The sequence below is a fragment of the Electrona antarctica genome, assembly GCF_951216825.1.
Source record: "Electrona antarctica genome assembly, chromosome: 4".
Taxonomy (NCBI): Eukaryota; Metazoa; Chordata; class Actinopteri; order Myctophiformes; family Myctophidae; genus Electrona; species Electrona antarctica.
This window is the reverse complement of record NC_136809.1, coordinates 14,969,764-14,995,559: the sequence shown is the minus strand read 5'-3', so window position 1 is coordinate 14,995,559 and position 25,796 is coordinate 14,969,764. Positions and strand designations below refer to the sequence as shown.

Below are 25,796 nucleotides of genomic sequence, written 5' to 3'. Positions count from 1 at the left end.
AGGTTTCAGCCCGGTCCAGGGCTTTTTACTTCTTTGGCCTACTACAGCTGATTAGTTCAAATCTTCTGCGATATTAGCCCCAGACCCAGACTTACAGTCTCATAGACTCACACCCAGATTTACAGACTGACTCGTACACAGCTCGGCCCTTTGGAGCCACATTTTACAAAAACAATAACAAAATTCATGTAATCGAAATGTGGTTTGGTAGGAAATACATTATACTACTAAAATATTATTCCATATTCCATACTGAAAGACATGTATACAATTCAGCTAAAACAGGAAATCTGCATATCAGACCGGAGCTGACGATGCGGTGGGTTGATAACTGTTGGATCAGCGCCTCCATGTTGGAGTCCCGGTGGGGATAAAGCTGCCAGCGGGAGACTCCCAGGTGGAAACGCAGCCAAGGGGGGTGACTGTCACTGCTACTGTTCCACTGGACATTCTCGTACACATCCTGGCCGGCACTCATCCTGGGAGAGCAAGGAATCAGAGGTGCAACACGCACAGTCAAATCCCCTTACGGGTCCTTTTGGTTCCATTTATTTACCATCTCAGAGTTTCTTTTTTTGAGGGGCACAGCCAGGGACGGACATGTTGCTGTTCCTTTTGACTGGGGCGAGTGGACTTTGGTGGCCTGAAATATGTGGGTCCGACTGCTCTGAGATTGCAAGATTTGACCCAGGGCGAGTGTGTTTTTACTGCCCTAAAAGGCCAGGGTGCAGATGCTACGCAAACAATACATTAAACTGATAAAATAGGCTTTAAAGTGTTTCAATTGGGCAGCCAAACAGGTTATTGGAATATAAGAGATAATGCACAAATAATTTATCGGTTCTGTTGTTTATCACCATAAATCATGAAGACTAATTTCACCTTTGAGACAAATAAATAAGTCAATGTGTCCAAAAACATAATTACCGCACTTTGGTTTTGTAGGGCAGCATACAGATTGGTTAAAATCTCGTTTTATTCATTTAAATAAGTTCCGGATTGCAGCTTTAACTCTAACTAACGCAGAACAGGGTAAGTGGTCAAATAAATTGAGCGCCAAGAAAACTGTTACATTTTACAAAGTAACTATACCACTGAGCAGCAGAGTGAAGCACCTCCTGGTATCCATAAATCATAAATTGGACCTCCGAGTCCTAGCCATTTTGGCTGTTGGCTGGATTGAATATCCTGAACTTCCAACAAAACAATGACAGAAATGGATGCAGTGCAAAACTCCAGCCAATTCCCTCCTCTAATCAAATATGAGAAAATGAGAGAGAGGTGATATGAATAACAATGAGCCTGATAAACGCTTACTGAACACAACGCATGCATGTATGTCTGGTTATTGTAGCAGATATGAAAACATCACTCTCTCCCTCATTAGTGTGGTTGCCAAAAGGCAATCACAGTATAGTGATTGCCACACACACACACACACACACACACACACACACACACACACACACACACACACACACACACACACACACACACACACACACACACACACACACACACACACACACACACACACACACACACACACACACACACACACACACACACACACGGGGGCATTAAGCAACTAGTCGACTAGTTTACTAGTCCACTAGTCAACCTTGTTGGTACTAGTTGACTAGTACCTCAAGATCAGGTAGATTATAGTTATAGTCACCATGTACACAGTCTTTCAATGTACAAATATTTATTTAAAAAATAAATATTTTTTACATAATAGGTAGTTAAACAACTAGTCGACTAGTAAACTAGTAAAAAATGACTAGAAGTGAATGCCCTAACACACACACACACCTTCCTGCATAACTGCTGCACTCACCACATTTGTGAGCTCTTCTCGCTAGGTTTGACTTTTGGTTTGACCCTCAGAAGCCAATCATCTTCAGGTATGGGCAGGGTGGGCATATTATACAGTGGGTGGCTAAAGAGGGCCTCCAACTTTGACACCCCAGGTGGCATGTAGGTGGCATGGCGTCCTTCTGGGGCTGAAATGTTAAGTGAAACACTTTCCGCCTCTTTCAGAGCAAAGCCCTTGGCGGCCAATTTGTAGGTAGCGGATTTTGAGTGACCTTTGGTAACCTCATTAGCAAACTCCATGTGGTTGGCATCAGGCGGTGGCTTGACGAGGGTACCAACTCCCACTGAGCTGTAGTTAGCGCGTTCCAAGGCCCGCTGTATCCTGGGTAACGAGGAGGAGGAGGGGCTACAGGGCTGCTGATAGACGGACACGAGCACCAAGAAGAGGTGGAAGCAGACAGTAACGACTGCCAAGGACAGACAGATTGTCCTGGAGCGACGACGCATACACCACCACATCCCACTGAGAGAGAGAGAGAGAGAGAGAGAGAGAGAGAGAGAGAGAGAGAGAGAGAGAGAGAGAGAGAGAACATAAAACTAAACTAAACTTGCTGGATCAAAATCCAGTGACCTTCACTCTTATCACTGGTATCTGTGTAGATTTGGAATTGCACTTCTGACATTTCAAACTAAAAACCAGTTTCTCTCTATGTATACAGTTGTCAGTACACTCGGTGGAATTAGTGTTTGACTTAATAAAGTCAAGAGTCAACAAATTAGACAGAAAACGGCAACAAGAAGGAATCCCAAGACAGAGTGAGAGAGAAGAATGCCATGTGCTCAATGAAATAACCTACAGAGTATACAAACCACAGGGACGGTTCGACCACTGTAACATTTCCAAAGTCCAAGTTTAGTTAATTGCATTCTGAGCTATGTCTCCTGAAGATGGAGATTTGTAATAAGATTCACAAGAAAATTGCTGGCTTGAAGAATAGGTTGAGAAGAGATATAACAACGCTGAAAACAGACAATGGCTAACCTGAGGGCCTGCATTCATTCTCAACGCAAAAAGATAAAGGGCCTGGAGGAGTGGGAACCTTGGATTTGGTCGTGGAATTTGAATCCATCCTTGGTGTCAACCTTCTGGCCCTCAGCTTTCAGAAAAATGCTTATAACTACTGGGACATTCAATGAGACAGAATCAGAGAATTGCTGGGTTTAAAGGCAGCATTGGCAGAAAACCTGAATCTTGGTGAAATAAGTGCTACAATGTGATGATAAATGTGATAGATTGAGCCCATAGAGCTATCCAGAGACAGCAGGGGATAATGAGCCAACGTGACTTTTGATTTAATTGTGAAGGTACATTATGGGCATGCTGTTGAAGAAATACTGCATAAGGCTGCAGGCAGCAGGCAACCCATATAAGATGTATAGTTTATTTGAGATAGCACTCAGTCTGTCTCTCTCTGCACTAATTATTTACCATTGTTTATCGACACGTTCTTGCTCATTCTGCTCATTCTGATTCATGCTTGTACGTTTCTCTGGATAACAGCATCTACTAAATGCTTTAATTGTAAATTGAAATGTAACCACTTGAACCCTAGCGTCCCTATTCTAGGCCAAAGAAATCAGTGAAAATAGCAGATCTGTGACAATCTACAGGACAACCTACAATCTCGAAACATGTCATCTTGTAGATCAGCTATTTTCAGCAAAGATATTTGGTGTAGAGGGAAATACTAGTGGACTTAGAATAGAGCCCCTGGGGGACCTGCACTTAAATGTATGTTTAATACATACATTTATTACAAGAGGGCAAAGGAGAAGTACATTAAACACAGAGGTCAGTATAGTCAAGTAGTCCCCTGCTTCTAGTGGCCAGACTAGACTATCCCTTATAAACACAGATGGGGGGAGCTTTTGTCATAGTCAAAAGACCAGCATGAAAGAGACATCTTGACTCTATAATATTCAGATTGTTAGAACAACTCATAAGGTCAAGGATCGACACCCTCATGTCAATGTTTGTCTCAAGATAAACAAGCCCCTTTCAGATAGAAGGCTCTTGCATAACAACTAGAAAAGAAAAGTGCGCTCCTTAGAGTGCAGATCTCCACCAAGTCTGGTTGCCTACCCAGGGTTGTGCCAGTCAAGGGGTGCAGCCCTGCAGCTCACGAGGAAGTTGTGTGAGGAAATTGAGTTTGTACGACAGATAGCACAAATGTTCACATTTGTGGCACCCCAACAGGCATAAGTGAAAGCTGTTTTGGAGGTGTGCTCTATAGAGCCCTCAAACAGAAATTACAATTTGGGTATGATGCTGCGTTCATATGGCGTTTTCAATGAGACATAGCAGGCCCCCCTACACACACACAACTATGTGAATGGCAAACTGTATGTAGTATCAAAACCGTGTTTGATGGTCATTTGTGCAATAAATGTTTGTAGCATTTGGGGCGAAAACATGACCTCACACCTCTGCACCTCTCTGACCTGGCGGAGATAATAAATTCTACCACAATATACATATAATCCTACAATGGCATCAAATGAACAAAGGTCAAAATACCCTCAACCGACCAGTCAATCAGCTACAAGAAGATTATTAGCTCAATCAATATGGCCAAAATAAACTCTAAACAAAAACAAACATACATTATTACACTTCAGTATATTTCAGTGTATATGGAACATTTGAAAGAAACAATATTCAAGAAGAGGAAAAAGTGAGCGAAACCCCTCTCATAGAGACAGAGAGGCCAGGCTCCGTGCTCATTTAATAACCATGGAGGTTTAGACACAACCTTACTTCATTACACTTGAAAATACAAGGAAATAACACCTTTGAAAAATCTGCAATATAAATCCTATCCTGTGTTTGCACACACTATGTGCGTGACTGCGTGTGCAAACTGTGCATGCGTGCGAGCGTTTGTGAAATGCACAGGAACGGCAGCAAAATGTGCATATTGTAGTTATCACAGAGAAGAAAGAGAGACAGGGGTGAAGAGAGAAACGATGAGATGAGCAGATGGAGGGGTGAAAAAAGAGAACTAAGAAATTATACAGAGGGACAAATAGAGAGACAGACAGAAAGTCAGTCAGGCAGAGGAGGTAAGGCCTTAGAGACCTAAAGACAATGTAATGAATAATGATACAAGCATCATTATCTAAAAGGCTTATACTGTATTGTACATTGTTCTTCTCTCCTCCTGTCATTCAATCACACCATTCATCAGACAAAGCTACTCAAGCAAGGAGACAAAAGGCAACCGGATAGTCGGTTACTGAAATGAACAAAGGCACATATATCCATTTACGAACCTGGCTTTTGAATGACCGTGCTGTAATATCCGTCACTCTCCTCTCATTTCTCTGTGAAACCAGACACTGCTCCGGTCCTCCATTCACTCTTTATTCATGTTTTGCACTTTTCCAGGCTCCAACGGGGTGAGGTGCCAGGTTACGGTGATCTGGTTGGCACCGTGTGGACACACAGATCAATGTGTGTGCTCATCCCTCCCATGAGGTACCTTGGTCTCTGTCCACTCATCTGTGCCACCATTCACATGCAAGCCGGTGGAGAACAATCAGACAACCACTTCGACGGTCTATAGCCGGAGTGGTTGTACACTTGTACAGTATTGAGGGAAGAATACACACACCTGTTCAGGGTGGGAAAAGGGGAAAGCAGGTTTTGTGTCACATGGCTCCTGGTTATCAAAGGATGCTGGGGTGCAACAGTTACATTTGAAAAATCATAGAATATTCTGCGTGGCTCCATTCTGCGCACGGATGGCCTCAAATGAGACGCACAGGTGTGCTAGAATTGTAAAAGAATCCTGATCCATATACGTGACAATCTGTTTGAAAGCTACAGGCTTTGGTGTAGAACGAGCACCACGTGCAGTTGTCCATAGGAATGCATTGTGGTGTTTTTCCCGCCGGCTCCTACAAGCTTAGCAAAGCATTTTTTTTATACAATTTTTCCCGGTCATGTGATCGATGTGTCAAGTGGTGTCCCGGGAACCCCCGAAACCAATGGTGACCCATAGGTTAGCGAACAGCGCCATCCAGCGCCATTGGGAAGAAAACAAAAGACATCAAACACGTCATTGGCAGTCAATGAGTAAAACTAATCCATTTAATCAAGATTATAAAAACAATAATCGAAATACAGAAAATAGCAGATCTACGAGTCCATAATGCGTCAGATTAATCAGACAAATTAATTTAGTCCATTATTTAAAAAGTGTTTTTTATTGAAAAAAATGATTTGATTAATTGAAAATGTAATTGATAAAATAATCACAGAGGAAATAATCGATAGTTGGACCCCTAAAAGGAAGACATCATAGCAAGTGTTGCAATTTTATTTTTTATATATTTCTGTTTACCTTGGCATCCAAGCACACCACCAAGCAACTCAGCTTGACTAAAAAGATTAGGCTGCATTTACCATTTACAATGGTATGTATCATCAAGGGAACATTATTACCTACAAGCTAATAGTGTTCTCTTGGTGTCACACACACTATGTGGTTTACTGGTTTAGGAATCTGAGTTTGCTTCAAGTCATATTTCATCATACAATTTGTTCTAAAGTTTTGTTTTATCAATGAGTCTAGTTAGACAGTGAAAGTGAGATACAGAGGGACCATCTGACAAGAGGAGCATAGAGACAAAAAAAATGCCATTTGGACAGGAATGTGCAAATAACGCATTCGACTGCACTCTCTAATCTGACAGTGGGAGAGACTGCCCTTTCATATTCTGTGTGCATTTATGCTCAGACTTTCAGAAATGCTCCAGAGACTCCATGGAGATTCTCTAAGGATACACTGTGTATGTCTTTCTCTGAGGTGGTAGGAGTCTTTTATTTTCTCTCTGTGCGCGCGCGCGCACGCACGCACGCACGCACGCACACACGCACAAACACAGCTTTAGTTCTAAATTTGATAGTTCATTATTTTGTATGCAGCCAGTTGACATAGACTTGCCTACTATGCCCACACATTCCTTTATTTCGAATATTATTTGAGATAATAATGTATCTACTCTACCCACAGTTGTCAACTGTCAAACCAGTCTTACACAACACATGCACACAAACATGGTCGCGCACACACACACACACACACACACAACTGATTTCCAGTGATTCACCGCTAGGTAACCCTAAAGGCCTGGACATAGTCCGTGTTCACTTACGTTGGGTGAGCAATGAAATTCAATCATCAACAAACCATCAACAGTCAACACTACATGCCAATCTTAACTAACCTAGTCCATCACATTGCATTTCTATAAACTCAACCTCTGTGTACCCAGATCTCAAAATAAATCTAATTCTAACCCCAAACCTAAACCCATATCCTGACTTAAACTATAACATGTCTTCAATTTACAATTTAGGCATTTAGCAGACGCTCTTAATCCAGAGCGATTTACAGTAAGCAAGAACAAAAAACATGGTAATACATCAAATACATAAGAAATAGTCATCATGAATCATACATAAGCTAAGAACCTAATAGTGGAATATCTATCTAATGAAACTATACACTATAGAGTGTTATGTCTACATAAAGTGCTATTTAAGTTACATAAGTTGAGCCTATGCCTGTAGGAGGTCGAGGCTAGGGCAAGTGCTATATGGGCTATGATGGAGTCTGAAAAGGTGGGTTTTCAGACTGCGGCAGAGGATTGGGAGTGAGTCCGCAGTTCTGATTGCAATGGGAAGTGCATTCCATAGTTTTGGAGCCAGAAGGGAGAAGAGTTTGGGACGTGTGGAGTGTTGTCCCGGCGTTTTTAGCGAAGGTACTTCCAGCTTCCCTGTGTCGGCTGATCTTCCCTTTCACACAGCATACTGTTTGTAGTACGCAAAGAGATAACTGTATCGACACACTCATATTAATGTTGAAATGAGTTTCATCAATGCTCCACCGACGATGACACTTTCAGCCCTAATCTTCTTCAAGTGCACTTCCTTGTAATTGCTCTTACAGCGATTGAATGCGCTGATGTTTTCGCCACAATATTGTCAATCAGCTATCCAGTTCAGTTGCCCTCCACTCTCTCACATGCGGTATACACATACTCGGGACAAACCAATTTCTGCCACAGGGGACAGGGAAAGGTTGCTAAGATACCACACTAGGGCAACATGGAGTGTTCTCTCAAAATGGCATAACATGACATGAACCATGACACTTTGTGGGTATATTCACTTATTTCAGGGTTGAAAAATTAAGCCTGAACATAGACTTCTAAGTGTGTATCTTTGTATGAATATTTCATGATATTGGGAGGACACAGGGTGGAAGAGATATATAAAGAGCATCTTAGGTGAATAATAGATGACATCAAACAGAGGGTTGGCCTGAATTTACTGACTGACAGAAAACTGTCAACATCAGGAATTGCATCAGCTCTTCTTCCCATGATGCAGATGGATATAGGCTCAGTCCCATTAAAAGCTCTGATCCATCAAAGATTTTTAGAACGGGAGACAACGGAGGGGCAGTGAAACGACATAACTCAATATTACGGAGGTGGTCGTGCCTTGCACAATGCGCTTCATGTTCAATTCCATGTTCATTTATATTCATGAAAACATTGAGGTAGGTGGAGCCAGAGAGTAAAAGTACTGCCTGTGTAAATAAGAATATCTGAGGCGTGTGTTTGCTTGTTTGTTGCCATAGTGCAGCCTGACCTGAAATTATGTTGTGATGTTTCAGTTAAACATGGTCGCCTTGGTCTCCCCGACCAATTGGCAGGCTCTCTTGTCTGATATTTGGCATTGTTTGTCCTCAAAACATTACCTTCCTATTGGTAGTCCGACAGCATGTCAAACTCGAATGTTCAAGTTTGCAGCAAACTGTGTGCTGAGATTTCAGTAAGACTTCATAGGAAACCTGAAACGACAGGTACATTGGTCCCCCCCCCCCCAATCGCCTATAACAATAATAACATTTCACAAAATTGTGTGTATTATTTTATCTACCTGCCTTTTGCTGCATGGGCAAAAAACTGTATAGCTATATTGCACCTTTGAATCCAGTAGCACCCTTTATCCTCAAAAACATGTCTGACTTATTTGTATAGTCAAAACAAATATTACATATGTATTCAACAACTGGTGTATTTCTACCCAAGATTGATTCAATACTCTTCAATGAGGCCAGTCTATTATTAGACTGCTGCATAAAAAAAAGAAGGGTGGCCTAATTTGAAACTAAAGTTAGCCTCCCTCCAACCAGGCTAAACACAAGACATGTACTGTAGCAACCATTGTACAGTATGTAAAAATACTCAAAATAGATTTATCATTATTTATTGCACTGATATAGTAATAAATAAGTAGGTACTTTACTTACATTTTGTGCTCTACAAACCTTGTCATACTCAGCTATCTGTGGTGCCGATCTATATAGTTGAAATGTCTTGATTATTTTATATTGTAGCTCATTCTCTGTGGGAATAATTCATCATTATTTAAATCAACATCAATTCAAATCGTTATCACAATGTTCCTTCACCGTTTATATCTCATCTCCAATTCAGAGTGCATTTCTAAATAAACCAGTTATATACAATAATTATGTCTAAATATTGTCACAAATAAATATTAATCTCAATTCATCATTTCACAATCCCTTCTCTAATCCTTTGATCACACTGCTGCAAAATGTTTCCTTCCTTTGATTGCCCAAAGACTAATCCTGTGAGAATGACAGAGAGCCAGAACAGCTCACTTGTGGATTACAATTCAGATTTTTATTGTACAATCAGGTCAGTTCACACACATAGGTCCGTTCTACTGAATCGTGAAAATTGGCATCAACATAAAAACCTATCACATTGCTAATATCACCGAGCAGGGAGATATTGGCATGGTAATACAAACAGGGTAATACAAACACCTTTTCAGGGAGAAAAAGTGAATCTGGTGTAGTGGTATTTGGCTGCCAAGTGTCAGAGCCCTTCAGTATAACAAGAAGTCTTGGGTGTTAAAAACACTTTTTTTTTTTTTTTTTTTACAAGTTGCATAAAAATATTTACATATATAAAATATCAAAAAACGTAACTGAAACACAATCCAAGTGCTTGGAAAAAAAGAGGAGAAAGAGAGGCAAAGAGAAGGCAAAATTAAAATGACGAATACAGATGGAGCTCGAAGAAAACAAATAGCAAGACATTTTGCTGTTGCAAAGAAAATGTGGTCAGACTGCAGTATGGTGAATAGTGCAATCTTTTTCAAAAAACAGTGTTTGTCCAGCATACACATCATCGAGCACACACACATACGTGCAGTCGCAGTCCCTGAAGAGAAATGAAGGAAAATGGATATTGGAGACCCTGGCTGGCTGAATTCTTCTGAAAGGTGAGTTCATGCCAACATGTGTTTAGCCTACTCGGAAAAAAGAATGACACTGATGACAGATAAAGGGTGAGAAAGACTCAAGAGAGTGGTATTATTTTCTTCTTTTTAAACCACCAGACAAAATGGCCCTCCAAATTCGCCAGCCACTGTTCACCCTTTCATAGAACAATATGAAACTATACAGGACCGCCAAGTTATAGTTGGTTCCCTGTCAAAGTGGTTCAGAGTTCACAAACTATCACAGCAACAAATTCAGAAGGTGGTGTTGATATTCCATCCTGGTGACAGAGAGAGAGAGAGAGAGAGAGGACAAGAAATGCTAGGAGCACTTCCACACGCATACTGCCAGGCTCCCTCCAAAGAACATGTAGAGGAGATTCTTCACCTCATGAGTGACCTCAAAGCCAAAGCCCTCACCGATCACCACATGCCACGAGCTGCCAAACTTCTTATCCATAGACTCTTTGATCATCTTGGCTGCACTCTGAAAAACAGAGAGAAAGAGAGAGAGGGACAGAGAAAAGAGAGTGACAGGGAGAGAGAGATAGAGAGAGTTAAACCGATTTCATACATACGTCATTGCACGTAAAATAGCCGCTATTCCCGGTGCACAACTCCATTGTGTGATGGAGCATAACACAAGAGGAAGACATAAGAAAGACATTGCTAATTTGCTATGGACATTTTCTAAATCAATAGTGTCTTACAAAATACACACCTCATTGTTGGTGGCAAACTTCTCGCAGGCTGTGACGCACAGTTCCATGGTCTCGACTCTCATTTCTTCTGGCATGTCTGTGTGCTAAAGTCATGAAAACAATGATTTGTTTTCTCATTATACTTATAAACAGCTATGTTTAGTTGTGATCAGCAGTAATGTCTCTCAAGGACCAACTTGTTCATTCCTATACATACACCACCCACTAACCGTGTATTGACCGTGTACTTTTGTAATACAAGGCCTGGCCCCTATTCCTGTCGCACATCGTACACCCTGGCCCCTATTCCTGTCGCACATCATACACCCTGGCCCCTATTCCTGTCGCACATCGTACACCCTGGCCCCTATTCCTGTCCCACATCATACACCCTGGCCCCTATTCCTGTCCCACATTGTACACCCTGGCCCCTATTCCTGTCCCACATCGTACACCCTTGGCCCCTATTCCTGTCCCACATCGTACCCGGATAAGAGGGAAGTTATGAAGTCTCTTGTAGTCAGCCTCTTCCTTCTTCACCTCTCCCGTCTCAGCCATTCCTCCTCCAAGGTCCTGGAAAGACAGTGTAAACCTTTATTGATCCCATGGGGAGATCTAGGAGCCAATACAACAGTGGTTCTATAACTTCTTATAGTAGGGTCTGCACTCCGGGGAGGCCCATCTGTCCTTGAGGGGCTTCTTCCAGGGGGTCCCTAGGAACTGTTCAACCACTTGAGCCCCATTTAAAAGCTCAAGCTCACGACATGATGATCTGATGCTGTGAGCTTGTAGATCTGCAATGTTCTGTATTTTTTTAATTGTTCAGCCTAGCAAAATGTGGGCGTGTTGCCCAATATAGGTATGCCAGGTTGAAAGTGGTTAATTTCATTATCATTTCACCACAAGGTAATCCATTGACAGAATGTGCTGTATAAGAGCAACGTTTCTCTCTCCATCTATCTACAGTACAGACAGTTGTAGAATTATGTAGGCTATGGGGCACCAAATCTTTCCAAATGGGGGTCTACGCCTATTGGCCGTAGCTGTATGATCAGTTGGGGTTCTTGACATGAGCAAATGTTTGAAATATTGAAATGTTTGAGAACCACTGCCATAGCAGCACAGCAGTGGGCATGGCCAGGACAGAATGAGACTCGGTAAGAGATAGAAGATTCAAGAATAAATAAATAAGAATACAAGAAGTAAGTCAAATAAAATAGTCTGGCCTGGTCAGAGTCTGACTTATTGATGTCATTGATTGATTGATTGATTGAAAAATGTATTAACAGTTTGCAGAATTACAGTACATTTCAAGCACAAACTCAATACAAAGGCTGTTAACTGTGATTGGACGACCCAATTAAACATTACACTTGTTTCCAATAGGGTCCACAATGTTCAATTCATCAAATCAAATGTCAATGAGTGACATCAAGAGGGCAAAGCAATAAAGGCAGCCAGATAACGTTGTAAAGTAAAAGGCTCAATAACAACAGACATACACATGCAATATGGCACGTTAATATTGCAAATCAGGGTGATGTCATGTCTATGACGTAATGGCATATCAAACATTATCAGGCTAGCTTTAGCAATTAGCTCATATTACTGCAAAGTGTGCCCGTTTTACTAGACGAGGCCACATATCGCCCGTTTACACTGCTCTGCTGCCGCTATCAACAGTTAGCCTAGTTTGCACCTGCTAGCGTTACATGAAAGTTATCCCACTCAGTTCACCAACTATAGTTAGCATTAGCTAATCAGGTTAGCTAGCAGCCAGCACAGCACAGCCGGTCTATGGTTTCTGTTTACAGTGCAATGTGTTCCTACCTGCCTACGGAGGAATGTAGAGCAGAGTTTGAAGTTGTCTCTGTCTTTGTAATTACGATCTTATGAGCAACACAGCATGTTCTGCAAAAAACGACATTTATTCCAGCCTCAGCCCCGCGGTTGTCAAGGAGACATTTTTGACTGTCAACAAATGGAAGAACGCCCTCAAAGAGGAAGTCCCGCCCTCTCTGACGTTGGCCTGGTCTTCATTGGTTCAGTCATTCCACAGAGTTTTTTTGATTGATTGAAATATTTATTAACAGTTTGCAGAATTACAGTACATTTCAAGCACAAACTCAATACAAAGACTGTTAACTGTGAGTGGACGACCCAATTAAGCATTACACTTGTTTACAAGAGGGTCCACCATGTTCAATTCATCAAAAAAAGTGAGCGATGACTGCTGCCCGCCACTATAAAACCAATGCACACTTAAAATATTATATAAAAAGCTAAATCTAAACCGGTAATTAAATATATTCACAGATACACATATAAAGGCCTAGCACATGATTTTATTTACATATATATGTATGTTAAGATATGTATGTGTATAGTTGTATACACATCAAAGCCTTCTACAAAAACCTAGGTGTTTGTAAAGATGATTTTAAAATGGCAATGTTAACAACTGAGGAGGTACTTAAAAAACTGAGTGCCCTCCAACCCCACAAGGCCACTGGCCATGACAATATTCCCTCCCAATTTCTCAGAGACTCTGCCATCTCTATAGCTCCAATCATCACCCACACAGTAAACCTCTCCATCAAACAGGGACAGGTCCCCCAAGATTTCAAACGTCATAGACACGACATCACCTTGATTTGCAATATTAACATATTGCATGTGTATGTCTGTTGTTATTGAGCCTTTTACTTTACAACGTTATCTGGCTGCCTTTATTGCTTTGCCCTCTTGATGTCACTCATTGACATCAATCAGTCAGACCAGACTTTTTTATTTTACTTACTTCTTGTATTCTTATTTATTTATTCTTGAATCTTCTATCTCTTACCAAGTCTCATTCTGTCCTGTCCTGTCGACTATGCATGCAACTCTTGGTACCACAGCACCTCAAAGGCCCCTAAAACTAGGCTCCAGACTTCCCAAAACAAACTGGTCAGGCTCCTACTTGGCCTCACCCCCCGAACCCACCTCACCCCTGCCCACTTTGACAGGCTGGAATGGCTTAGGGTCGACGACAGAGTACAGCATCTTGCAATGGGTCTGGTCCACAAGATTCGTTACACCACCAAGATACCCATGTACCTGTCTAAATACCTACAGTCATTAAGACATGCGAATCCCTTGACTCCTTCAAAACCGCTCTCAAAGGGCATCTACGGACGGCAGCAATTCGAAACTGGCCACCGTAAAATCTGAATCACCCCCCCACCCACCCTCACTGTTTATGTTTCTTTTCCCTTTCACCTCCTTTATGATAAATTCCTGTTCTGTTCTTTGGCTATATAGAAGTGTATTTGTACGTCTCTAAAGGTGGACCCTCTTGTAAACAAGTGTAATGCTTTATTGGGTCGTCCACTCGCAGTTAACAGTCTTTGTATTGAGTTGTGCTTGAAATATACTGTAATTCTGCAAACTGTTAAATATTTCAATCAATCAATCAAAAGTATCCTTTCTTTTCTTTTCTTTTCTTTTCTTTTCTTTTATTTTCTTTTCTTTTCTAAGTTTGTAATTGTTTTAAAACTTGTCTATATCACCTTTTACATCATTTGATGGACACTATAGGAAAACAAATCTCAGTTTGACCCAGGCCCTAGTCTAGAACTAGAATGTCATGTCTGGATTTATTGATTTATTTATTGATTGATTGATTGATTGATTGATTGATGGAAAATTTGATTTCACAGTATGCAGAATGGGTACATTTTAAATTAAAGCACAAGTCATTACAAAAACTGTTACTTTGTGGACGATCCATGATTAAGCATTACGCTAAGAGGGTCCACCATTTTCAATTCACCATTTTCAGTGAGAAATACGATTGTATTGTATTAAGTTCATCCCTTCTGTGGTTGAATTTGAACACAGTTGGAATAAGTGCTACTGCTGGTCCATTGGGGACTATTGTTTGGTTGTTGGCTGGTGTTGTGTGCGCCCCTGCTGTGTATTCTTGCTGTGAATTGTACATGTTGGAAAATGGAAATGTCAAAATGAGTGACACAAGCACAGACACAAACAGAATGGATCAGGTGGATCAAATGGTGGATGAGGAAACACGGAGGACGGTCAAGCTCACAGTCAAAGCACTGGCTATTAAACAGCCACAGCCATTAAAACGCAAAAAGTATAGGCCTCCAGACATTTATTTGATGCCTGAAGCAATGTAAGACCTATCTTTAATATTAACCTTTCATTATTTAAGTGAACATCTCTGTATGATTGCAGTCTTCCCCCAGAATTGTCTTAACATAGACCTAGGCCTAGATAGATGTGATACCAAACGCAGGAGAAATGACAATGCTGACAAAGGGTCCTGCAGGAGATGTGATTGAAATGCAGGAGACTGTTGCACGCACGCACGCACGCACGCACGCACGCACGCACGCACGCACGCACGCACGCACGCACGCACGCACGCACGCACGCACGCACGCACGCACGCACGCACGCACGAAGTGCACACACACACACACACACACACACACACACACAGCAGCACCTGACATTGCACGTGTATAACACAATCCATGTAATCAATACAATCTGGTGTAAATTCTGGATTATAATAGCTTATCCGAGAAATATCACAGATCACAGATCACATGATAATCTCTCTCCATCACCCCCTCCCCCATGCTCTGCTCTCTCTCTCTCTCTCTCTCTCTCTCTCTCTCTCTCTGTTTTTAGTGAAGATATAGGGATTCAGTTTGATCATTTTGTCATATTATGCTGTGTCTGTCTGCTGCCCCTCCCTGTTGGTCTCTCTGTCTCTCATGTATATCATGTGTTATACAGTGAGTCATTAACTGCACAGCATGATTACTTCATGAAATGGGACTACACAAGGCTAGTGGGGTTTTGATCTACAACTTGACCCAGTTGAGTTATGACACGTCACGTGTTTGAGACCCACAGTTGTCTGTGTACATGCGTATTCCTCTGTTTTACTTTACTCCAAGTGAAAGAGGAAAATCAATAAGATACAGAGCACCCAAGAGAGATTGATGGAGAGACACTGCAGAAGAGGAAAGGACCAGAGGGTGAATTGAAATAAAGAAGGGAAAATGGAGAGGAGGAAAATAAAAGAACATTCAACACAGTGGTTATGGTGGTAAATACCAGCTGGAATTAGAGGAATCTTAAACAGAGGTCAGAGAGAATTTGAGAGAAGCCCTCGCTGAAAGTCAGAAATAGATAAACTGGAGCTGGAGCTCAATAATTGATTGAGAGAGAACATGAATGGTTGCTACAGAGGGTTTGATGATGATGCTTGATTGATCGAGCTGACAAGAGTGGATTTGTGAGTTAACTAGGATGAATGGGGAAGGGGAAAAGACGGTTTTGATGTGCACTGTATGTCAGTGTTCAGAGAGAGAGAAAATTATGTGTGCATGTGGAGTCGAGAGAGTTCTATAACTTGTGCCTGAGTGAAAGGTTATTATGAGGTATCAATTATTCAACAGCAGACAAAGAGAGATAGTATAGTGGTTGAGGAAGGGGATTAAGAAGACCCCATGTGATGCTGCTGCTCTTTATGATGAACCAAAGGTGATTATCATGACTGATGGAAAGAGAGTGACTGATTGAATTATTAGACTAAACCTCATATTAACAGAACATGATCGACACTATGGATCTTGGATCCATGGCATGGATCGCACGCACGCACACATGCACATGCACATGCACACGCACACACACACACACACACACACACACACACACACACACACACACACACACACACACACACACAAAGATGTTTTTAATATTATTTTAATACTCTTTGCCATAACATAAATGTTTTTTCCATTCACATATTTGACAATATCATAGACAATTCATGGAGGTGTAAATAAGTATTTCACGTCATAACCAAGAGCGAGAAACGAGAGAGAGAGACAAAGACACAGAGGGGGAGGAGGAGAAGAAGAAGAAGAAGAAGAAGAAGAAGAAGAAGAAGAAGAAGAAGAAGAAGAAGAAGAAGAAGAAGAAGAAGAAGAAGAAGAAGAAGACGATAGCTGAAATTGGGCAGGTGAACCCAGGCAGGCACTTTACAGCAAAAAGTAAATGGTTTATGGTGCTGATATGGCAAGCTACACGAGAGCACATAGCGGTGTACACAATTCTACTGACCTCCATCGACACTATGTACTTCTCCAAGACCATTTGACATTACATAGACCTATGAGGTATTCTGTGAGGATACAATATGCCAAGACACGTTCATATACTGTTAGGTACAGGTACAGTAAGCACCGTGTATAAAGAATGTATGCCTTTTTGTGAAGATATTTGGTGATAGGAAATTTGACTTCATCACTGCAAATACATTCATGCAAATACAATGACATTCCATCAGGTTTACATTCATAACATAGCAGGTCTAAAATCAACCAAACGTACCCAAATTGTTAATGCTTTCAATGCCTGATTGATGCTCTGATGCTTCTACAGTAGGTCAATTAATTGGCACAAGTTTCAAACGATAACAATATTGCAACTTACACCATAGAAAGTATGTGAGCTGAAGCAGGGCAAAACGTCTGGCACAGAACAACAGTAGCAGAAATACATTTGTACACAAATGACACATTTAATTGCTTTAAGAAATCAATATGATATGCATCATACAAAACATTGCGCAACAAAACTGTGCAGTACAGAAACAAGTACAAACAAAAAATCAATTTGTTTTTCATTACAGAGTATTAAAACTGAAATAACATGGCACCTCAAAAATCTAATCATCTTTCGATGTGAAACACAGGCAAATGGACAGAAAAAAACAGGATTCTACGTCACTTTCAGTTAAGAAACTCGTTTACAAAATTCCATCATTAACGATAAATTCTCTAACAACTCTTTATGGCATGAAAACCCTCCGTTGACAACCAAAAGATTGGTTGGCTAAAATGTTATTGGCCAAAACAAAAGGCATTATGTATGAACAAGAACCTTTAAAACCGCAATTACATAATGCACCTTCAGGTTCCTGTTACTTAACACATTCAATGCATGCCAGAGGTTGATCCACCAATGCTCTCTTGGTTAAAGTGAATTCATGGCTGCAGCGAGCACAAGCCTCACTGAATCCAATTACAGACATAAACACGAGTGTACTGTGGACTGGACATCAAGTGAAAGAAAAACATCTACACTGCTCCTAATTACCATTACCTCATCTTTCCAAAGAAACCCTCTGACAACTCCCTAAACAGTGCTTAACAGGACAAAACCTGAACATTCTGACCTGCCTTCTTTGTTTCACCCCCCACAGAAGTCTTCCATCACTGTTTGGGACTGGAGAGGTTGGTTCTTTGCGCAGCATGGCAGGGGTCCAGGGACTCCTTAGTGGCTCCTCCAAAGACATCCACGTCATGGTCCGTCCAGGGTGCGATGTTCCCCAGCGTGGAGGCACTGCAGTCAGCCAAGGCAGCGACTTCAGCGGGCTTCAGCACCCGGTCCCACAGGTTGAACTGGGAGAGCTCCCCCACCAGGGCCTGTGAGGCATCGAAGCGTCCACCTAGTGTATCCTTGGGTGAGAGGACATGGAAGGAATGAGAAGTTCCTGTTATTTGAAATTTAGGAGTTGACATGAAAAAAATACTAATAATTGTCGCCTGGATCAACAACAGGTTTGCTCTTATGCGCAGACTTCTCCACGCATGAAAACAAAACAAAAACGCAGGTCTCATTGAAAATGAATTACTAGGCACATTAAATCACCATGCCCATGTGAAATGACCTTTAGGCTTAATCAGCTGCTAGCCAATGTTTTTTCTTCTTTTTTCTCTTTTTTCTCTCACTTTTTTGCTCCAAAAGTATTTATTAGTAGTTATCCATATAAGTCCCAGATGTGTCCAAAAGACTCAAAATGTGTACTGGCAGTGAGTCCTTCTATTGATGGTTTATTTGCCCAAGACAATCTTGGCCATTAATGCTGGATGTCTCTCTCTTCAGCATCCCTCAGACACTGTCCAGTTTTATGCTTTTGATCTTAGGCTTGGTGCACCTAACTTAAGACCTGGAGGCGTGATCAATGCCATTTGGCTATTCTTTTTTTATGATTTGTACTTTATTAAATTTCTTTTGTATATGAAACTGACATAGACATAGACAAAACACAACAAAATAAATGCATAACAAAACAAACATATAACAAAACAAAACAAAACAATATAACAGAGATGCACAGAAATATCCCGCAGTCCACCCCAGCCCCAATTCCAGACATATTCCTTCAGTGTATTTATCTAAAGTTGCAGCCCGTTCAGAGCTCACTCAGAGCTCTCACTCAGAGCCAGAGTCCTGATACGTGCATATGGTAAAAGGCCCATTTTAAGTCATAGTCGTCCATCCTATTGAGCAGCCTGTATGACAGTCGCTCGTAAGCGGCCAATAGTCCCATCGATGCATCCCAGAGGGATGGAGCAGTTGCAGATGGAGCCTTCCAGTCCTTGACCAACAGCCTCCTACCTGACATAATGGCCGTTTGTATCCATTCAGCTAAAGGAGGAGCAACATGCCTCAATGTGGCAGGATCCCCCAGAATGAACAGACTGGGTGAAAAAGGAATGTGTATGCCCGTTATTCTCTCCAGTCTTGGCTATTCTGAGTGGCCAAAACAGCATTGACCACGCCTCCAGGTCTTAAGTTAAGTCATAAGACCTGGTACTTAAGACACACATAATACTGCCCATAGTCTCTAGACTTTAGACAGTCTAGGACAGAAATGAGAAATGTCTATCTCTGTCTATCTATAGCTTCTCTTAAAAACTAAATGTGGAGAAGCAGCATTCAGTTTTTATGCAGATCATGTATCTGGAACAAACTCCCTGAAAACTGCAGGTCAGCTGAAACTCTCAGTTCTGTTAAATCCCACTTAAATGTCGGCCACTTAAATCCCACTTAAAAAAAGATATATTTGTACAATGTCAGTATATATTGTGTGTGTTTTTGTTTCTTTATCTGTGTTCCGAATAGGTGTTTCCTATTAGATGGGTGTTAAATGTTTTTTATTTTATTTTATTTTATTCCTTTTTACTGAATTCAAATGTCCTTTTATATACATATGTTTTTCCTTTGCTTCATGTTTTAAAGCACTTTGAATTGCCTTACCCTGCTTATGATTCTGCCACTCTATCAAACCTCCTGCTCCACCACCCAGCATATCAGAGTACAAGATATTAAACCTCTTCTATCCTTCCATCTGTCTCACCTGTTCCTGGCCCAGTATTAGTACTCCCCCAGGCTTGATGGGGTGCCAGGCAGCGAGTCCCTCTCCCCGGCCCTTCATCTTCCCCCCTTGATATGCCTTCCACACGCCGTCCCTCAGGGTCCAGCTCACACAGATGTGTTGCCATTCATCCTGTGGCAAGGAGAGTGGCAGCTGTGCAACCTATAAAGGACAGAAAACACAGTGGTACCGAGGGCATCTCTGCAGGTCAACCGTGTCTAACAAGTTAGTACAGCATTGATAATGTTGAGTTGGCCAGATGGTTTGTCTATTCTTTAAATTAATTACATTTTTGGTAATTTGACTGATGCACTTATCTATATTCCACTGTCTCCACAGTAGAATAAACTCATCTATATTCCACTGTCTCCACAGTAGAATAAACTCATCTATATTCCACTGTCTCCACAGTAGAATAAACTCATCTATATTTCACTGTCTCCACAGTAGAATAAACTCATCTATATTCCACTGTCTCCACAGTAGAATAAACTCATCTATATTCCACTGTCTCCACTGTAGAATAAACTCATCTATATTTCACTGTTTCCACAGTAGAATAAACTCATCTATATTTCACTGTCTCCACAGTAGAATAAACTCATCTATATTCCACTGTCTCCACAGTAGAATAAACTCATCTATATTCCACTGTCTCCACAGTAGAATAAACTCATCTATATTCCACTGTCTCCACAGTAAAATAAACTCATAATCCTTGTTTTCCATGACCATTTACCTTGTCGTTGATGAGCAGCTCCACAGGGTTATGTACCCCCTGTAGCAGCACCAGTTCATTGGGCTGTCCTGCCACTGAGTAGGAGAAAGGGGTTCCGATGCCCCCCTCCTTGGCCTTGAGCCACACACAGGCGGTGAAGGCATACATCTCAGGCATTTCTTTCCTGACCACACCGTACATGTAGTTGGTACGCATGGGGAAGGACAGGACGAAGCCATCAGGGAACGACGGCTCTGTCGAGGCTGTGAGTGAAGACAGGGAGAGGACCACACAAGAATTTTTGATAAATGTTTGTAGTTGAAGGTTTACCACTCTAACCCTGGCGTCTGGATTTTGGTACAAAATAAATACATAATTTATTTTTGTTCAAAATCAGCAAACAAGATCTACATGGTCACACAGCCTGCCACATTGGAATACGTTGTGAGCTTGAAGATCAGCTATTTTCACTGCTTGTCATACAACAACGTATATGATTGTGTGTGTGAATGGGTGAATGTAATGCACAATCTCTGTAAAGCGCCTTGGATAAAGGCGCTATATAAATGCACCATTTTAAAAGTGTTATACAAGTCATGTACTGTATCATTATAACTATTTCATCTCAAAGTTATTTGACACAATCATGCGTCCGATCTACCCTCTTCATCCATTCCCTCCCTCTCTCAAACAAGGCCCTTCAACCTCCTCCTCATCTTTGCGATGATGCGACCGTGCGACGCATTGTGAACTTGTAGATCTGCTATTTTCAAAAGATTGAAATGGCACATTCCGCATATTGAGTACTTTTACTTGTAGTACTTTAAGTCCATTTTGATGCCAATACTTTTGTACTTTTACCCAAGTACATTTTGAATGCCGGACTTTTACTTGTAACGGAGTATTTCTATATTGCAGTATTGATACTTTTGACTTATAAGATTAGTACATTTGAGTACTTTTTCCAGCACTGTCGGTCTGTGGACTCACTGTGATCGAGCTCTGTCCCGTGGTGGTTGACCGTGCCGAGGCCCTGGTCGATCCTCTCGTGCTGGCCCTGCTGGTTCTCCTTCTTCATAGTCTGACGCTCCTTCTCCAGCATCTTGATCTTTCTCTCCAGCTCTCCCTCCAGGTCCTCCACTCGCCACGTGCCCTTGACTCTCCCCGGGGATCCGCCGTGGGAGGGAGGCTTGCCACCTGGAGAGGCGGGACGGCGCCCTGCACCCGCGGGTGCCACAGCAGGGCGGGAGGGAGCGCCGCCAGATGGGGGTGGCGGCTTGGCATTAGCGCCGCCTGCGCTGCTGCTGCCGCCGCTAGCACTCACGGATGTGTCGGCGGTAAGGTTCAGTATAGCAGGGCCTATCTCTGCCTGTAAGTGATAAGACAGTGAAGGGGTGACACTATAGGTAAAAAGAATATAATAAACCAAAGATAATAAATAAGTAACATAGAAATAATAAATAGATTATTTTAAAAATAAATCTGGAGTGTGTGTGTGTGTGTGTGTGTGTGTGTGTGTGTGTGTGTGTGTGTGTGTGTGTGTGTGTGTGTGTGTGTGTGTGTGTGTGTGAGAGAGAGACACCCACCACCCAGCTCTCAGGGGTGTCTCTCTTGTTGTGTTCAAACAGGCAGACGCAAAGACGCAGTCTATACCATTCATTGTCAATGGAAGCCAACGACGTGAAGCTACGAAGCAAATCCGACACTTGTAGCTGCTGCAAAAGCTACAACAGCTACAAATACACTGTGTAGCTTTGCATCTTTGCATCTTTTACATCTGCCCATGTGAACGCACCATCTCTCTCTACTGTCCACCAAGCTTCATCTTTTATTCACTTGCGTGCCGGGCGGTGTCACGCTCCAAACATTGCAAGCTCAGCTCACGACGTGTGGTGCATGCGTTGTGAGTTTATGATGTAGGCTACTAATATTTCGGCCTGAGACGCCTTCATATAGCTACAACAGCCCATAAATTAGTCACTGCAAGTAAAGGTTTCACACAGGCTGCTTGATGTGACACTAAAGAGGCTAGAGCATTTGAGACATGCATCATGTGAAATGAGTTTGCAGGGGAGTAGATGAACGTGGGTGGCAGGGTGGGAAGGCATGTGGCATAAAAAACAATACACAGTCAAATTCTAAGCTAAGTGTAAATATTTACACTTTCACATAAAATAAGATTTTGCTGTGTATAGGGATGCAATCTCAACACTGAATAATGCCATTGCTATTATGGTGGCCTATATAGGCTACAGTAAAATAAAATTATAATAAGACAATTTGAGGGATATTTCATTTCATTAATAGGACCCATAATTCAAGTCAAGTACAGACTGGCTATTGCAGAAATATCCAATTTGGCCAACAGTACTTTTGAAATTGCACGAGAGATTTATAGCCTGGATCATGTAGTGTAGGCAAGCTCACAACGCGTTACACTTTTTCTTTCTTTTTTATGACAGAAAACAGAAAAGACACTATAGAGCCATAGGGACTGCACTCAACCATATGGGGTTTAAGTGGTTAATAGGCAATAGATCATTTCCCTACCTCAAGTTTCTCAATGCGGTCCTTCAAGTCCATTATGGCCCTTTCCAGCTCCTCTACGGCCCGCGCCGTCTGCAGCTGATGCGCTGCTGCCGACGAGCTGACTTCATCCCCGGCCATGAGACGACGGTTGCCGGTCCAGACTCCGACGCTGCGCTCCGGGACGTTCATGTCCTCGTCCAGGCCACTCTCACACTCCGTCAGCTTCCCCGTGAGCTCCCGGATGGTCCTCTGGTCCATGAGGATCTGGTCGTTCTGCTGGAGGACCATGTGGCGGAGCTCCCCCGCGGTCGTTCGGAGGTAAGTCCAGTCTTGATCGTCTCCTCCGGCCCCGTACGGCTCATCTGCCTGCGCCTGCTGCTGTTTCTGTCGCCTGCTGCAATCCCCGACTGGTACGGGAGTGCAAATCAGTCGATTGAAGCTGAACTGTTTGGGTGCTGCTCCGCCACCTGTTACCTCGCCCGGGCTGAACGCGTTCAGAGTGGGGACCTCCAAGTCGATTCCCAGACCGTTTCCTCTGTCGTAGGATTCAGCACCATGGAGAGCGCCCAGCGGCCCAGCGTGGGCTACAGATGCCGTGGCCAGAGGGTCGAGCCCCAGGCTCTCAGCGGTGAGAGTGCCGTTGTCGCTCAGAAGCGTAGCGTGTTTACGAGGATACACGCTGGCTATGATGCAGATTACCACGCCGAGGAAGGCCAGGGTGCCTGCGGCCACGAGAACCACGACGAACTTCATAGCAGCAATTATTATTGCTATATATTAAGGAGGAGATCGGTCAAATAGATTAGAATCTTTTCGCTAAAAGAAGACAAAAGAGAAGCAGGTATAGGCTAGTAGGCCTATAGGCTACTGTACACACAAGTTTAAAAAAATGATTTCGTTTAGTATTTAAATCTGTATATACAACAAGCCATGAGGTAATATCTATCGATCGCATTGCAACCACAAACGAGACATTGTTAACGTGATTAGCTCTATTGTCTATAGGCTAGTTGTCTAATCTTATAGGACTAGCATTAGGCTACCTATTGGCAATATGTTCCACGAAAAAGCAAACAAACAAACAAAAACAAATAGGTACTTACTTACCTAAAGAAAAATCACCGTCGTATGTCAGACGCCTTGCTGTTTTTTTCCGCCCAGCATATAAAATTGATGAGAGCACCAGTGTACCACCAGGGATGTGCTGATAGAAGGTCGCTCTCCTCTCCGTGTTGCTAAGCTGCTCTCCTCCTCCCCGCGTTACTATGGGGATGGATGGGGAGAGAGAGAGGCTGTGGGCATGCGCCAGTCACGAACAGGACGGTGGTGTGTACACTAGTGGTGAGAGAGAGAGAGAGAGAGAGAGAGAGAGAGAGAGAGAGAGAGAGAGCAGGACGGTGGTGTGTACACTAGTGATGAGAGAGAGAGAGGGAGAGAGAGAGAGAGAGAGAGAGAGAGAGAGAGAGAGAGAGAGAGAGAGAGACAGGGACAGGGTGAAATGAGACAATTGAGACAATGAGACAGAGACATGAGACATGAACCAGAGACAGTTATATAGAGTATAGGGATGGGACATAATATTTATCCTGCAGACTCAGATTATATTTAATTGTGAAATTGTCCTTTGTCTCATGATTGGACCTGAGGGGTCTGTACTTAATTGGACTGCTTTCACCAAATGTCTTCACAAAGATAGCAGATGTATACAAGCTCGCAATTAAGGCTTTGGTTATGTTGTGAAATGTTGGCAAATGTTCAGAATATGGATGCTGGGGCATTGAAGCGACATGTTAAGAGGTTTTTAACCATATTTTGATTTATTGCTTTAATATTGTAAATCACAATGATTTTGGCCACAATAATTATGACAATAAAGTCTCATATAGCGTCCCATCCCTAATATGGAGTCAAGAAAAGACCACTCTGAGGGACAGCACTGAATCAATTCATTATAAGATATCTATAGCCTACTGTCTATACACGTCTCAAAGTTTATTATTATTAAGATATCTAATGTCTATCATACACGCTTGGGAACCGGAATCTTCCCAGTTCGATCCTGGGCTCCCCCAGAGTTTGTGTCGAAGTCTCCTTAAGCAAGACTGAACCCCTAATGTGCCTTGCATGGTTTCCTACGCCATCAGTGTATGAATGTGTGTGTGAATGGGTGATTGTATAATGCACAATCTATGCAAAGAGCCTTGGATAAAGGCACTATATAAATGCATCATGCATTTTATTAATAAGATATCGACTGTCTGTCAAAGACTGTCATACACATCTCAATGTATTTTCTTAATGTGATGCAGCATATACAAAAATAACATTTTGAAAACTTTTAATAAAATGGGATTATCTTGGCCAGTGGTTCTCGAATATTTTCAT

General features: G+C 42.1%; 3 protein-coding genes across 3 annotated transcripts in view; all 3 read right to left on the bottom strand.

Annotated features, from left to right (window-relative positions):
* Positions 1–5,339, bottom strand: part of LOC306921160 (extracellular serine/threonine protein kinase FAM20C-like) — a gene marked incomplete at its 3' end in the record, with an annotated part of 49,566 nt that extends 44,227 nt beyond the window's left edge. The window contains exons 1-3 of the mRNA XM_079498271.1: positions 5,152–5,339; positions 1,841–2,341; positions 304–479 (exon numbers count right to left, since the gene is read on the bottom strand). Of these exons, the coding sequence (XP_079354397.1) occupies positions 304–479; positions 1,841–2,337 (673 nt within the window). The 5' untranslated portion in view covers positions 2,338–2,341; positions 5,152–5,339. The remainder of the gene's footprint in view (positions 1–303; positions 480–1,840; positions 2,342–5,151) is intronic.
* Positions 5,340–9,584: 4,245 nt separating this feature from the next.
* On the bottom strand, positions 9,585–12,927 carry LOC306921106 (dynein axonemal light chain 4). Its single transcript, XM_079498220.1, has 4 exons — positions 12,742–12,927; positions 11,398–11,484; positions 10,932–11,015; positions 9,585–10,697 (listed from the first exon to the last, which is right to left on the bottom strand). Exons 2-4 carry the CDS (start codon positions 11,467–11,469, stop codon positions 10,533–10,535), a joined length of 321 nt encoding a protein of 106 aa, XP_079354346.1. The 5' UTR covers positions 11,470–11,484; positions 12,742–12,927; the 3' UTR covers positions 9,585–10,532.
* Positions 12,928–18,215: 5,288 nt separating this feature from the next.
* On the bottom strand, positions 18,216–24,572 carry nptxrb (neuronal pentraxin receptor b; the record flags this gene model as incomplete). Its single annotated transcript, XM_079499371.1, has 6 exons — positions 24,519–24,572; positions 23,433–24,181; positions 21,873–22,251; positions 20,904–21,145; positions 20,147–20,326; positions 18,216–18,461 (listed from the first exon to the last, which is right to left on the bottom strand). Exons 2-6 carry the CDS (start codon positions 24,162–24,164, stop codon positions 18,216–18,218), a joined length of 1,779 nt encoding a protein of 592 aa, XP_079355497.1. The 5' UTR covers positions 24,165–24,181; positions 24,519–24,572.
* Positions 24,573–25,796: the final 1,224 nt, after the last annotated feature.

Coding starts and splice junctions, on each gene's coding strand:
- LOC306921106 (XM_079498220.1), bottom strand. CDS start 11,469: ATGGCTGAGACGGGAGAGGTGAAGAAGGAAGAGGCTGACTACAAGAGA. Junction 11,016..11,397: donor ATAACTTCCCTCTTATCCGG/GTACGATGTGGG, acceptor TCATGACTTTAG/CACACAGACATGCCAGAAGA. Junction 10,698..10,931: donor AGTTTGCCACCAACAATGAG/GTGTGTATTTTG, acceptor TCTGTTTTTCAG/AGTGCAGCCAAGATGATCAA.